The sequence below is a fragment of the Oncorhynchus mykiss genome, chromosome 2 (genome assembly GCF_057628025.1).
Source record: "Oncorhynchus mykiss isolate SJ-2025 chromosome 2, ASM5762802v1, whole genome shotgun sequence".
Lineage (NCBI taxonomy): Eukaryota > Metazoa > Chordata > Actinopteri > Salmoniformes > Salmonidae > Oncorhynchus > Oncorhynchus mykiss.
The window spans coordinates 15,154,517-15,169,321 of record NC_143023.1 but is presented as its reverse complement, the minus strand read 5'-3'; the positions used below and the strand labels follow the sequence as shown (position 1 = coordinate 15,169,321).

General features: G+C 42.6%; 1 protein-coding gene across 1 annotated transcript; it reads left to right on the top strand.

Annotated features, from left to right (window-relative positions):
* The first annotated feature begins 323 nt into the window (after positions 1-323).
* On the top strand, positions 324-13,213 carry aqp10a (aquaporin 10a). The gene is made up of 6 exons (XM_021621544.3): positions 324-1,455; positions 7,864-7,990; positions 9,445-9,582; positions 9,729-9,847; positions 10,692-10,909; positions 11,492-13,213. Exons 1-6 carry the CDS (start codon positions 1,219-1,221, stop codon positions 11,706-11,708), a joined length of 1,056 nt encoding a protein of 351 aa, XP_021477219.3. The 5' UTR covers positions 324-1,218; the 3' UTR covers positions 11,709-13,213.
* Positions 13,214-14,805: the final 1,592 nt, after the last annotated feature.

Here is a 14,805-nt window from a genome sequence, read left to right as displayed (position 1 = left end):
TTAATGATTAGTTGCCTAGTTGGCACAGGCCTACATTAGGCTTGCCAAAAGAACCAAAGGGCAGTGTTGTACGATTGTGAAGTTCGTTTGAATGTACTAATACTGAAGAATCAGAATACACAAATGGGCATGCACGCACACGGACACATGCACACACACACACATGCACACACACCCGGCACCTTAGGAGATCATGTTGTCAAAGATGCTAACCCCCCCGGAAGGTCACATGGTCCTTATCTAATTCCCTGTGGTATCTTTAGGGTCAGGTGGGGTTGTAAACACAACATACAGATATTATACACCACTCTTACACAACGCTCACTCAATATTGAACTGCATTTTACTCAATACAAAGAAGACTAGAGAAACAAGGGAAGACAGTCAGAGATGTGTTGCAATACTTCATTTTAAGCCCAGATAAGTAGATCTCGGGTTAAAACTGTGATGATGTTCTAATTATTTTTATAGCGGACAAAACAGCTAAAAGGATATGCCTAGCTAGTTACCTTGGTAGCTAGGTAGCTAGTTACCTTGGTGGCTAGGTAGCTAGTTAGCTTGGTAGCTAGGTAGCTTGGTAGCTTTCAAGATAGCAATATCAATCTGGGATTCAACTTTTTTCTCAAATGACTTAGCTGGCTAATTGACTTCCTCAAGCATGGTAAGACAAAGGAGCTCAAATGTTTAATCACACCAAAAACACAGCAGATACTGTTTGCTTAGAAGAAGGATGACATTTAACTAGGATTTAAAACTAGGTTTTGTGCAGTTTAGAGTTCATGGTTATGGAGGCCAAAGTCTGATTGATGATCAGATCCGATACTTTAGTTAATGGACAGCCGTGTGTGTGTGTGTGTGTGTGTGCGTGTGTGTGCGCGTGTGTGTGTGTGTGTGTGTGTGTGTGTGTGTGTGTGTGTGTGTGTGTGTGTGTGTGTGTGTGTGGTTGACGTGGATTTGATGAGGGGACAGGTCGGACACTGATAAAGACGGTAACTAGCTAGTAAAGGAGTGCACGGGGAAAGATGATGACGGACATTAGGCCACAGACAGGTGAAGATGACAGCTGTTATTGACTGAATGACACTTTTTATTTTTGCCTTTGACAGTGTGTGAATACCACTTTGACTACAAGATTCTGCAGAAACCAGTAGATCTGCACAGAGCAACATACACATAATCTGTAGGCTGGCCAGGTGTAAGCTACAGGTTTAGGCACAGATGCATATAGATGGGACAGAGGGACAGGTCCAGGCTAACAAACAGGTATTGGGGATGAAGGAGAGAGGGCAGGTACCAGACAAAGATCCCTGGCCAGTGGCCCCAGAGGTCAGAAAGATGGGGGATAAGGGACCCAGCTTTAAGCCCCAAATGGAGGGGGTGAAGCGGACTCTGAGGGTGACGAACCCCTTGGCTCGGGAGTGTTTGGGAGAGCTGCTGGGAACATTTGTTCTGCTGGTGAGTAGCCTAGCTTCTAAAGCCTTACTGTTCAAAATGGAAAACATAAAGCACACTATTTTTATAGACAGAAGAAAAAAAATACAAATATAATATATATATATATATATATGTGTGGATATGTATGTGTATATATGTGTGTGTGTCATATGCACAGTACAATGAAGTGCTTACTTGCAGGTTTTCCTCTCCACAAATAACAATTGAGATAACCTGAGTAAACAGTCTGTAGACAAATGACCACCAGTCAACACCACTTATTGCAACCAGGTTCATACATGCAGTGGTGTAAAGAACTGAAGTAAAAATACTTTAAAGTGCTTAAGTTGTTTTTTAACCACTTTTACTTTTAATCCACTATATTCCTGAAGAAAATAATGTACTTTTTACTCCATTCATTTTCCCTGACACCCAAAAGTGCTCATTACATTTTGCATTCTTAGCAGGACAGGAAAATGGTCAAATTTATGCACGTATCAAGAGAAGATCTGGTCACCTCTACATCCCTACTGCCTTTGATCTGGCGGACTCACTAAACAGACATGCTTCGTTTGTAAATGAGTGTTGGAGTGCTCCTGGCTATCCGTGTATATTTGTTTAAATACTAGAATATGGTGACGTCTGGTTTGCTTTATATAAGGAATTTGAAAAATGTGTATTTTTACTTTTATTAAAGCATATACATATACTTTGGATACTTAAGTACATTTAAAACCAAATACTTTTAGACTTTTACTCAAGCAGTATTTTACTGGGTGACTTTCACTTTTAAGTATGACACTTGGGTACTTTTTCCACCACTGCCTACGTCGAAATGTGAACATATTTTTATCAGTATCCTATTACAGTAGCTTATGAAAAAGTAATTTGGTACATTATGACTTGATAAGAAGTTGATAGCTTGAAGCTATAACCAGAGAGGTTTTAGCTGTATGGCATCTTTGTTCAACTCTGAGCGGTTGTTTTGGGCCAGGCAAGTTAACCCCCCTCCCGTTTTTGGCTCCGTGACTCTCTACCCAAACCAGATGCAACTGGTTTCAAGTGGCCAAGAGACATCATGTGATATCCTACTGCTGTCTAGTGGATGGACTGGGAATCAGACAGGGAATATAACAATACACAAAACATTAAGAACACCTTAGAGGTTGCTGGATCGAATCCCCGATCTGACAAGGTAAAAATCTGTCGATCCTTCCCTGAATAAGGCAGTTTTAAGATTTTGGTCATTGACTGCAGGAAAGGGCAACCCTCTAGAGATGGGGAAACGTGTTTTTTTAGCCAGTTAATTTGTTTTTTACCAAGTTACACTTCTCAAAAGACATTGAATTGGTGGAATGACCCAGATAGCAATTGGAAGTAGGTGTATGTGTGCTTCAACTGATTCTAGTTGCTGTGTGACTGTCAGTCATTAATATGGGCAATATTGTTACAGTTTATACTGTATGTTAGTCCGTGACCGTTAGGTCTATTCCAGCTTGTCCATGCGTTCATGAGTCTGTGTGCAGGCTGGGACCTTGCTCAATCACACAGCTGAGGAAGGGAACGTGCTAGAACTCAAATCAAATCAAATGTATTTATATAGCCCTTCGTACATCAGCTGATATCTCAAAGTGCTGTATAGAAACACAGCCTAAAACCCCAAACAGCAAGCAATGCAGGTGTAGAAGCACGGTGGCTAGGAAAAACTCCCTAGAAAGGCCAAAACCTAGGAAGAAACCTAGAGAGGAACCAGGCTATGTGGGGTGGCCAGTCCTCTTCTGGCTGTGCCAGGTGGAGATTATAACAGAACATGGCCAAGATGTTCAAATGTTCATAAATGACCAGCATGGTCCAATAATAATAAGGCAGAACAGTTGAAACTGGAGCAGCAGCACGGCCAGGTGGACTGGGGACAGCAAGGAGTCATCATGTCAGGTAGTCCTGAGGCATGGTCCTAGGGCTCAGGTCCTCCGAGAGAGAGAAAGAAAGAGAGAGAGAGAATTAGAGAGAGCACACTTAAATTCACACAGGACACCGAATAGGACAGGAGAAGTACTCCAGATATAACAAACTGACCCTAGCCCCCCGACACATAAACTACTGCAGCATAAATACTGGAGGCTGAGACAGGAGGGGTCAGGAGACACTGTGGCCCCATCCGAGGACACCCCGGACAGGGCCAAACAGGAAGGATATAACCCCACCCACTTTGCCAAAGCACAGCCCCCGCACCACTAGAGGGATATCTTCAACCACCAACTTACCATCCTGAGACAAGGCTGAGTATAGCCCACAAAGATCTCCGCCACGGCACAACCCAGACAGGATGATCACATCAGTGACTCAACCCACTCAGGTGACGCACCCCTCCCAGGGACGGTATGAGAGAGCCCCAGTAAGCCAGTGACTCAGCCCCTGTAATAGGGTTAGAGGCAGAGAATCCCAGTGGAAAGAGATGAACCGGCCAGGCAGAGACAGCAAGGGCGGTTCGTTGCTCCAGAGCCTTTCCGTTCACCTTCCCACTCCTGGGCCAGACTACACTCAATCATATGACCCACTGAAGAGATGAGTCTTCAGTAAAGACTTAAAGGTTGAGACCGAGTTTGCGTCTCTGACATGGGTAGGCAGACCGTTCCATAAAAATTGAGCTCTATAGGAGAAAGCCCTGCCTCCAGCTGTTTGCTTAGAAATTCTAGGAACAATTAGGAGGCCTGCGTCTTGTGACCGTAGCGTACGTGTAGGTATGTACGGCAGGACCAAATCAGAAAGATAGGTAGGAGCAAGCCCATGTAATGCTTTGTAGGTTAGCAGTAAAACCTTGAAATCAACCCTTGCTTTGACAGGAAGCCAGTGTAGGGAGGCTAGCACTGGAGTAATATGATCAAATTTTTGGGTGCTAGTCAGGATTCTAGCAGCCGTATTTAGCACTAACTGAAATTTATTTAGTGCTTTATCCGGGTAGCCGGAAAGTAGAGCATTGCAGTAGTCTAACCTAGAAGTGACAAAAGCATGGATTAATTTTTCTGCATCATTTTTGGACAGTTTCTGATTTTTGCAATGTTACGTAGATAGAAAAAAGCTGTCCTTGAAATGGTCTTGATATGTTCTTCAAAAGAGAGATCAGGGTCCAGAGTAACGCCGAGGTCCTTCACAGTTTTATTTGAGACGACTGTACAACCATTAAGATTAATTGTCAGATTCAACAGAAGATCTATTTGTTTCTTGGGACCTAGAACAAGCATCTCTGTTTTGTCCAAGTTTAAAAGTAGAAAGTTTGCAGCCTTCCATTTCCTTATGTCTGAAACACATGCTTCTAGCGAGGGCAATTTTGGGGCTTCACCATGTTTCATTGAAATGTACAGCTGTGTGTCATCCGCATAGCAGTGAAAGTTAACATTATGTTTTCGAATGACATCCCCAAGAGGTAAAATATTTAGTGAAAACAATGGTGGTCCTAAAACGGAACCTTGAGGAACACCGAAATGTACAGTTGATTTGTCAGAGGACAAACAATTCACAGAGACAAACTGATATCTTTCCGACAAATAAGATCTAAACCAGGCCAGAACTTGTCCGTGTAGACCAATTTTGGTTTCCAATCTCTCCAAAAGAATGTGGTGATCGATTGTATCAAAAGCAGCACTATAGTCTAGGAGCACGAGGACAGATGCAGAGTCTCGGTCTGATGCCATTAAAAGGTCATTTACCACCTTCACAAGTGCAGTCTCAGTGCTATGATGGGGTCTAAAACCAGACTGAAGCATTTCGTTTACATTGTTTGTCTTCAGGAAGGAAGTGAGTTGCTGCGCAACAGCCTTTTCTAAAATGTTTGAGAGGAATGGAAGATTCGATATAGGCCGATAGTTTTTTATATTTTCTGGGTCAAGGTTTGGCTTTTTCAAGAGAGGCTTTATTACTGCCACTTTTAGTGAGTTTGGTACACAACCGGTGGATAAAGAGCCGTTTATTATGTTCAACATACAGTGCCTTGCGAAAGTATTCGGCCCCCTTGAACTTTGCGACCTTTTGCCACATTTCAGGCTTCAAACATAAAGATATAAAACTGTATTTTTTTTTTGAAGAATCAACAACAAGTGGGACACAATCATGAAGTGGAACGACATTTATTGGATATTTCAAACTTTTCAAAAACTGAAAAATTGGGCGTGCAAAATTATTCAGCCCCTTTACTTTCAGTGCAGCAAACTCTCTCCAGAAGTTCAGTGAGGATCTCTGAATGATCCAATGTTGACCTAAATGACTAATGATGATAAATACAATCCACCTGTGTGTAATCAAGTCTCCGTATAAATGCACCTGCACTGTGATAGTCTCAGAGGTCTGTTAAAAGCGCAGAGAGCATCATGAAGAACAAGGAACACACCAGGCAGGTCCGAGATACTGTTGTGAAGAAGTTTAAAGCCGGATTTGGATACAAAATGATTTCCCAAACTTTAAACATCCCAAGGAGCACTGTGCAAGCGATAATATTGAAATGGAAGGAGTATCAGACCACTGCAAATCTACCAAGACCTGGCCGTCCCTCTAAACTTTCAGCTCATACAAGGAGAAGACTGATCAGAGATGCAGCCAAGAGGCCCATGATCACTATGGATGAACTACAGAGATCTACAGCTGAGGTGGGAGACTCTGTCCATAGGACAACAATCAGTTGTATATTGCACAAATCTGGCCTTTATGGAAGAGTGGCAAGAAGAAAGCCATTTCTTAAAGATATCCATAAAAAGTGTTGTTTAAAGTTTGCCACAAGCCACCTGGGAGACACACCAAACATGTGGAAGAAGGTGCTCTGGTCAGATGAAACCAAAATTGAACTTTTTGGCAACAATGCAAAACGTTATGTTTGGCGTAAAAGCAACACAGCTGAACACACCATCCCCACTGTCAAACATGGTGGTGGCAGCATCATGGTTTGGGCCTGCTTTTCTTCAGCAGGGACAGGGAAGATGGTTAAAATTGATGGGAAGATGGATGGAGCCAAATACAAGACCATTCTGGAAGAAAACCTGATGGAGTCTGCAAAAGACCTGAGACTGGGACGGAGATTTGTCTTCCAACAAGACAATGATCCAAAACATAAAGCAAAATCTACAATGGAATGGTTCAAAAATAAACATATCCAGGTGTTAGAATGGCCAAGTCAAAGTCCAGACCTGAATCCAATCGAGAATCTGTGCAAAGAACTGAAAACTGCTGTTCACAAATGCTCTCCATCCAACCTCACTGAGCTCGAGCTGTTTTGCAAGGAGGAATGGGAAAAAATTTCAGTCTCTCGATGTGCAAAACTGATAGAGACATACCCCAAGCGACTTACAGCTGTAATCGCAGCAAAAGGTGGCGCTACAAAGTATTAACTTAAGGGGGCTGAATAATTTTGCACGCCCAATTTTTCAGTTTTTGATTTGTTTAAAAAGGTTGAAATATCCAATAAATGTCGTTCCACTTCATGATTGTGTCCCACTTGTTGTTGATTCTTCAAAAAAAAAAATACAGTTTTATATCTTTATGTTTGAAGCCTGAAATGTGGCAAAAGGTCGCAAAGTTCAAGGGGGCCGAATACTTTCGCAAGGCACTGTAGGAGGGCCAAGCACAGGAAGCAGCTCTTTCAGTTTAGTTGGAATAGGGTCCAGAATGCAGGTTTAAAGCTTGAAGGTTTAAAGGCCATGATTATTTTCATCATTGTGTCAAGAGATATAGTACTAAAACACTTGAGCGTCTCTCTTGATCCTAGGTCCTGGCAGAGTTGTGCAGACTCAGGACAACTGAGCTTTGAAGGAATACGCAGATTTAAAGAGGAGTCCGTAATTGAACTGGATGTCCTTCTAGCCATGGCTGCAGTTCATGTTCCCTCTCTTTCTTTTACAGTTTCTCCCTTGAGCTCCTCTCTTTCCCCTCTCTATCACACCCCCTCACACCCCCTTTACTTCTACTGTACTTGTGCTTTGCTTCTCTAATTCTTTCTTTCTCCCTCCCTCCTTCCCTCCCTCTTTCTCCCCTCCACTGTCTCATCTCCTCCCTCACAATATTCTTTCAACCTGGAGTCAGGGGTAGACGTAACATAGAAAACTTAAGTGATGTGAATAAATGATGGTTAATACGTGATTAGCAGTAATGGACAGTCACTACCATCATGGGACTTTTATTCATTGTTTTATTCTGTGTTGTTGCAGCTTTCATCCTACATAATGCATAGTGCATTTAATGTAAAAAATAAATAAATGGTACCCGAAAATGAACCGACCTCAAAAAGCACTAATCGCTCAGCACTAAACTTTGAATATCATACTAATTTGAGTATCCCAGATTTATATTTACTATGTTACGTCTAGTCTATGAGACCAGACTGCCTCTTTAATCTAACTTGACTTTATCTCTGCCTCCCTTCTCTCCCCCTCTGTCTTCCTCTAGATGTTTGGCTGTAGTGCATCAGCCCAGGTGAAGACCAGTAGAGAGACTAAGGGACAGTACCTCTCAGCCAACATGGCCTTCTCTGTAGGGGTCATGTCTGCCATGTACCTCTGCAAGGGGGTCTCAGGTAAACCCTACTACACCTTTCATCCCAAACCAACACCCATCCCAATCCTTGGACTAGAATAAATACTGTCAGTTTGTCCACTTTAAACAATAACTCATACAGTATACAGTATGTACAGTACAGAGGGGGCTGGTGGAAGGAGCTATAGGAGGACGGGCTCATTGTAATGGCTGGAATGGAATTAATGGAACGAAGTCAAGCGTGGTGTCCATATATTTTATGTGTTTGATACTGTTCCAATAATTCCATTCCAGCCATTACAATGAGCCCATCCTCCTATAGCTGCTCCCACCAGCCTCCACTGGTAGAGTACATTGCTGTTTCAATGACAAACTGAAATGAAAACACACAGCAAATTCTCCAGTGTTAAATCAACACTGACAGCCAAATGTGTTATCATGAAAATGTTATCATTCAACACAATACAATATTTAATAAGTCCTTATTTTGAGGGCCTAGTTTTACCCTGACACAGTAGCCTGCAAATCATGCTCTTCAGGCCTGCAAGTCACATTATGAAGGCTTGCAAAGTGATGTGATTCATTTTGGAATACAGACAGCGTAGGGATATTCAACACCTTGGCTACCTATAACATCTAAACTGGAACAACCATTTCAATAACGGGCGCAATAAATCCAAGTAAGAGATTGGATTAGTTTAGAAAAATATATGTTATTTATATTTAAGTAGTATAAGATTAATGAATCAACAGTACCTTCAAAAAACATAGATATTGAAATAAACAATTCCAAAAATCCACCTGCAATAGAGCATGCTGGGAAATATGATAATTATGGGTGTGGTTTTGGTATAACACTGGTTATTAACACCAACGCTTGGGTTATTTTTTACAGCAATGAGTGTTAATGTAACACTTACAGAGTTAATTGAACACCTGAATCAACACTTGGAATGTTACTGAAAAATCAACACTAGGTAACACTGGACAGTTTGCTGTGCACCATGACTAAGCCTGATTTCCTTAGCGTTTCCTATATGTCTGTACTCTCCCATTCTACGTATTTAGACCCTACTGGCAATGTCAGTCTGGCAGCAGTAATAGATGTAGGGGCGCCCAGACTTCCACATGACTGTAACATTACTATGGTCACACAGTGCTAGCTGTCTGTAATGTCCTGGTGATTCATTCTGCATCAGGCTGTCACTGTAGTGGCCACAACTCTCCAAGGTCTCACTCCCACACACACTCTCAGTCTTTTAGAGTGTGTGTGTGTGTGTGTGTGTGTGTGTGTGTGTGTGTGTGTGTGTGTGTGTGTGTGTGTGTGTGTGTGTGTGTGTGTGTGTGTGTGTGTGCCTGTACGTGTTTGTACGTGCTTGTGATGTTCACAGATTTAGTGGGTGAGATCATAAACAGGAGGTTGACTGATTCTTTCCCCCTCTCTTCTCCTCCCCCTCCGTCTCTCTCTATCTCTCCTCTCTCTCTCTCCTGTAGGAGCCCATCTGAACCCAGCGGTCACTCTGAGTTTCTGTTCGTTGGGCAGGGTGCCCTGGGTGAAGCTGCTCCCATACTCTCTGTGTCAGGTGCTGGGAGCTTACCTGGCCTCTGGCCTGGTCTTCCTGGTCTACTATGGTCAGTCAGACACACTCACACACCAGTCCCACCAATCACTGGTGTCATGTCACCTTGTTACATGCATATTCAGTAGCATAGAGTAGTAAGACATTATGGTATAGTGTGCCATGATGACTGAACAACCAGCTCCCTCTCTCTGTCAGATGCTATCATGGACTTCAGTGGAGGGAATTTGACAGTGTATGGGGCTAATGAGACGGCGTCCATCTTTGCCACCTATCCCTCCGAGCACCTATCTCTCAGCAGCAGCATCCTAGACCAGGTCAGACCAATATGATACAGTACGAAGCAGGAACGGATGATGGTGTGTTGTCACTAACTCAAAAGGCACTCACTCATCTGAGCCATCTTTGTTGCAGGTGAATGGTAACAGCTGAATAAGATGAGAAAAAGAAGAAACCTGCACACTGCTCTTGATAGTATCACTGCTCTTGATAGTATCACTGCTCTTGATAGTATCACTGCTCTTGATAGTATCACTGCTCTTTAAAAACTTTACGTATCGACTTCTAGACCTTCCTCAGAGCGTTTGGCCTTCGTCACTAACCTCCACAGCCACAAAGTCATAAACCCTGCCTATTTTCCTAAATTTCTCTTCTTAAAATCTGATTTTAAACCTATGCCTAACCTTAAACCACACTGCTAACCTTATGCTAAACCCTAACTTTCAATTAAGATTACATTATCATTAATTGTTACGATACAGAAAATGTTGACTTTGTGGCTGTGCTATCTAGTGGAAACCATAATGGTGTCATAAATGTGAACATTCTGAAACATAAGAAAGCTAAATGAAACTGAATATGTTTTTAACAACTGACTCTGAGAGCTTGGAACTATAAGGTTCTATCTGCATTTTGTCCAGATTGAGTTATTGACATAGCCTTGTTCTGTTCAATGTCCTCTACCTATATAGTACCCTAAATAACCCAATTCATGTTAAGTTCAAACGAATACAAGACATTGTTGACACCATTCAAACCATTGAGGGATTGGAACTTTAATAAAGCCAATCATCTCAGAATCATCTTTTTGCAGATAGAACCTTATCGTCCCAAGCTCTCGTCCTGTATTTCCTGGTTTCACAAATGTCTCATATTCTATAGGTGGTGGGCACTGCCATGTTGATGCTCTGCATCCTCCCATTGGATGACCAGAAGAATAGTCCTGCCCCCGACGCTCTGATCCCGCCCATCGTTGCCGTGGTAGTCCTGGGGATCGGCATGTCGATGTCGTCCAATTGCGGCGGAGCGATAAACCCTGCCCGTGACCTGGGGCCACGCCTCTTGACACTGACAGCCGGCTGGGGCACTGAGGTGTTCACGTACGTCTTCTAACACACAAACACCTTTTGACCTGAGTCAGCAGGTGTGCAACATGTCAGGTATTACAGGAAGTGGTCAGTAGGTCAGTTAAGTGCACGGGAGAGAAGAGTGAACCGTATGAAAGGAGTGGCATACTCCTGGACTAGAGGTAGATCTGATTTGTGTGTTTGTGTGTTTGTGAATGTGTTGGTGCCAAGTGTGCCACACACAGGAGGCTGCTGAGGGGATGATGGCTCATATTAATGGCTGGACTGAAGTAAATGGAATGGTATCAAACACATAGAAACCATGTGTTTGATGTGGTCGGTACCATTCCATTTATTCAATTCCGGCCATTACTATGAGCCGGTTCTCCCCAATTAAGGTGCCACCAGCCGCCTGTTGTGCCAAGTGTTCCCGTAAGGCACTTTATGTCTATAGGAACATCTACCAGCGGATATCAATATGCTAGACCAGGCACATGATGGACACACATGGCACAGACACCATATTTCAATTTGGAACTGGGCACGAGTTGTTAAAGTGAAGTTGATTCACTTGCAGACTTGGAAACTAATCCTCCCTCCTCCTCGTCTCTCTAGGTGTTATAACTACTGGTTCTGGGTTCCCATGATGGCTCCTCTGCTGGGAGGGATGGTGGGCTCTGGGATGTATCTGGTCTTCATCGCATGGCACCTGCCCGACCTTCCAACGAACCCTCCCATAGACAGCTCCTCTACCAAGCCCACCACTGAGGTGTGGAAGCAGCCCCCAGCACCAGAGAAGGAAGGGGTGGAGTTGAAAACTGCCGTTTTCTAGAAAGGGTAGAGAGAGTCAGGGTGTGGTGAAAAACTGGTGAATCAACGTTGTTTCCATGTCATTTCAACACCCAAGATTAATGTGATGATGTTGAATCTACGTGAAAAACTGATTGGATTTGCAAAAACTCATCAATATAACGGCATTTCATCTTATTTTCACCCAACTTTTCACCTAATTCCAATGTTTTTTATTTCACGTTGAATTCACGTTAGCTGACAACCAAACCAAATGTCAATCAAAACTAGGTTGAACTAACTGCTTTGCCCAGCGGGGAGACATTTCTCTGGCTGTTTCCTATAGGAGAAAGGACATGCTAACAGATTGATGGGAGAACATTTGTCCAAGCCTCCTCTCCTGTCATTTTGTTCTATTGAGATGCTACTGCTGATTGAGGATCAGGTGTATATATTAGTAGTGAGCTTCAAAAACACACAGTCAGAGGTGAAAGGAGAAGTTGATACTATGATTAGAGCCAGGCGTTCTGGTTGTTTTTTGGGGGTTTTATCTTTGACAGGTATTTACAACATTATCCACTGGGTTTGCTGCAGGGAGAAAATCCAAGGAAACGCTCTTTAATTTAAACAAACTGTCTCCAATCAATAATTCATTGTTTGGTTGTGAGTGAGTGTTTCGGGGAGGTGTAGCTCAAGTCAGGGGAGGTGTAGCTCAAGTCAGGGGAGGTGTAGCTCAAGTCAGGGGAGGTGTAGCTCAAGTCAGGGGAGGTGTAGCTCAAGTCAGGGGAGGTGTAGCTCAAGTCAGGGGAGGTGTAGCTCAAGCCAGGGGAGGTGTAGCTCAAGTCAGGGGAGGTGTAGCTCAAGTCAGGGGAGATGTAGCTCAAGTCAGGGGAGGTGTAGCTCAAGTCAGGGGAGGCGTAGCTCTACGAAAAGTAATTGCACAAAGCCTATTATTTGGCAGAGAATGCTATTTGTATACTGAACAAAAATATAAAGGCAACATGTAAAGTGTTGTTCCCATTTTTCACGAGCTGAAATAAAAGATTCCAGAAATGTTCCATACACACACAAAAAAAGCTTATTTCCCTCATTTTGTGCACAAATGTGTTTACATACCTGTTAGTGAGCATTTCTCCATTGCCAAGACAATTCATCCACCTGACAGGTGTGGCATCTCAAGAAGCGGACTGAACAGCATGATCATTACACAGGTGTACCTTGTGTTGGGGACAATGAAAGGCCACTCTAAAATGTGCAGTTTTGTCACACAACACAACGCTACAGATGTCTCAAGTTTTGAGGGAGTGTGCAATTGGCATGCTGACTGCAGGAATATCTACCAGAGTTGTTGCCAGATAATTGAATGTTAATTTCTGTACCATATGCCACCTCCAACGTCGTTCTTGAGAATTTGGCAGAACGTCCGACCAGCCTCACACCCGCAGACCATGTATAAACGTGTTCACCTGCAGGATTGAGACCAGCCACCTGGACAGCTGATGAAACTGAGTATTTCTGTCTATAATAAAGCCCTTTTGTTTGAAAAAACTCATTCTGATTGTCTGGGCCTTGCTCGCCAGTGGGTGGGCCTATACCCCCCCAGGCCCACCCATGGCTGCGCTCCTGAGCAGTCATGTGAAACCCATAGATTAGGGCCAAATATATTTATTTCAATTGGCTGATTTCCGGATATGAACTATAACTTAGTAAAAAAAAAATGTATACACAAAAATAAACACATTACACTGTCTGAGAAGAACACACATCGTTGTGTGTCAGTGTATTTGTCTGTAGTTTATGGAGATGCTTTCAGTTTTTGTCAAGGCTGTGGGTAACTGGTGAAAGGAGTCAGGCGCAGGAGAGCTGAGATGTGTGGACAAGGTATACAAGATAACACCAGTATAAACACAATACTATGGTGCGGGAACAATACCGGTACCACGAAATAAACGGGCGTAATAACAACAAAATAGTAACAGCCTGAACAATAGAAAAAACACGCACACAAACATGAGGGAAACCAGAGGGTTAAATAATGAACATGTAATGGGGGAATTGAAACCAGGTGTGTAGAAAACAAAGACAAAACAAATAGAAAATTAAAAGTGGATCGGTGATGGCTAGAAGGCCGGTGACGTCGACCGCCGAACGCCGCTCGAACAAGGAGAGGGACCGACTCCGGCGGAAGTCGTGATAGTTTTTTTACCTCCGTTCATTACATGTGTTAATGAATGCACACGTTTTGGGATTGGCAACCTTTCGAGGGATGTTGGCACTTGCAAAAGCCATATCCTCAGCATTTACGTTTTTACATTAATTTCTGTGGCAAATGAAAATGGCTACTTTGTTTGGAAATAGGCTACTGTATATATATATATATATATATATATATATATATATATATATAAAATCCCTATAATTCCAATATAATGTTGATAAGACAATGAATAAGTGAAATGTTTGTTGCTAATGTCCTTAAACCAGGCTAATAATTTGGTACATTAGGGTAAAGTGTAGGCTGCTGATGAGTAAGCATTTCACTGTAAGGTTTACACCTGTTGTATTCGGCGCACGTGACAAATAAACTTTGATTTGATTTGAGAATAATTATCAGCAAACATTTCATTTGAATTCAAGGTTTATTTTGGACTAACTGGATAATTATGTTAGATGATCATGGTATGCACACGAGACAATGAATTCACATGTGGTGTGAGAAGGTGCTTTATCTGCCTATTGAGGTCGGATGATGGAAATGCGCTGCAGAAAACAACCCCACCAAAATTATGATTATTTTACTATAATTTTATTACGATGTGAAAATCTTATGGTTGCCCTTATGCTAATAACACCTGAGTATAATCGTTTCCTGTTATTTCATAGGCACCTTATATTGCATGCACAAAACATAATAATTATGAATGAGTAATTACAAACCTGTGTATATACATTTCTGGAGTTGAGGCCTTTTCTATGAGCACATTTAGGGCTTCTGCATGCATGCGACCATGGGTCTGTGTTTGTGCTGCTTACGGCTAATGGATCTAGTTTATAGGGTAGATAGATGTACAGGTCTCTATCTTCGGCAATTGACAGAAGCCTAGTTCTTTGTATAGACTAGTGAATATTACCCATAAAGA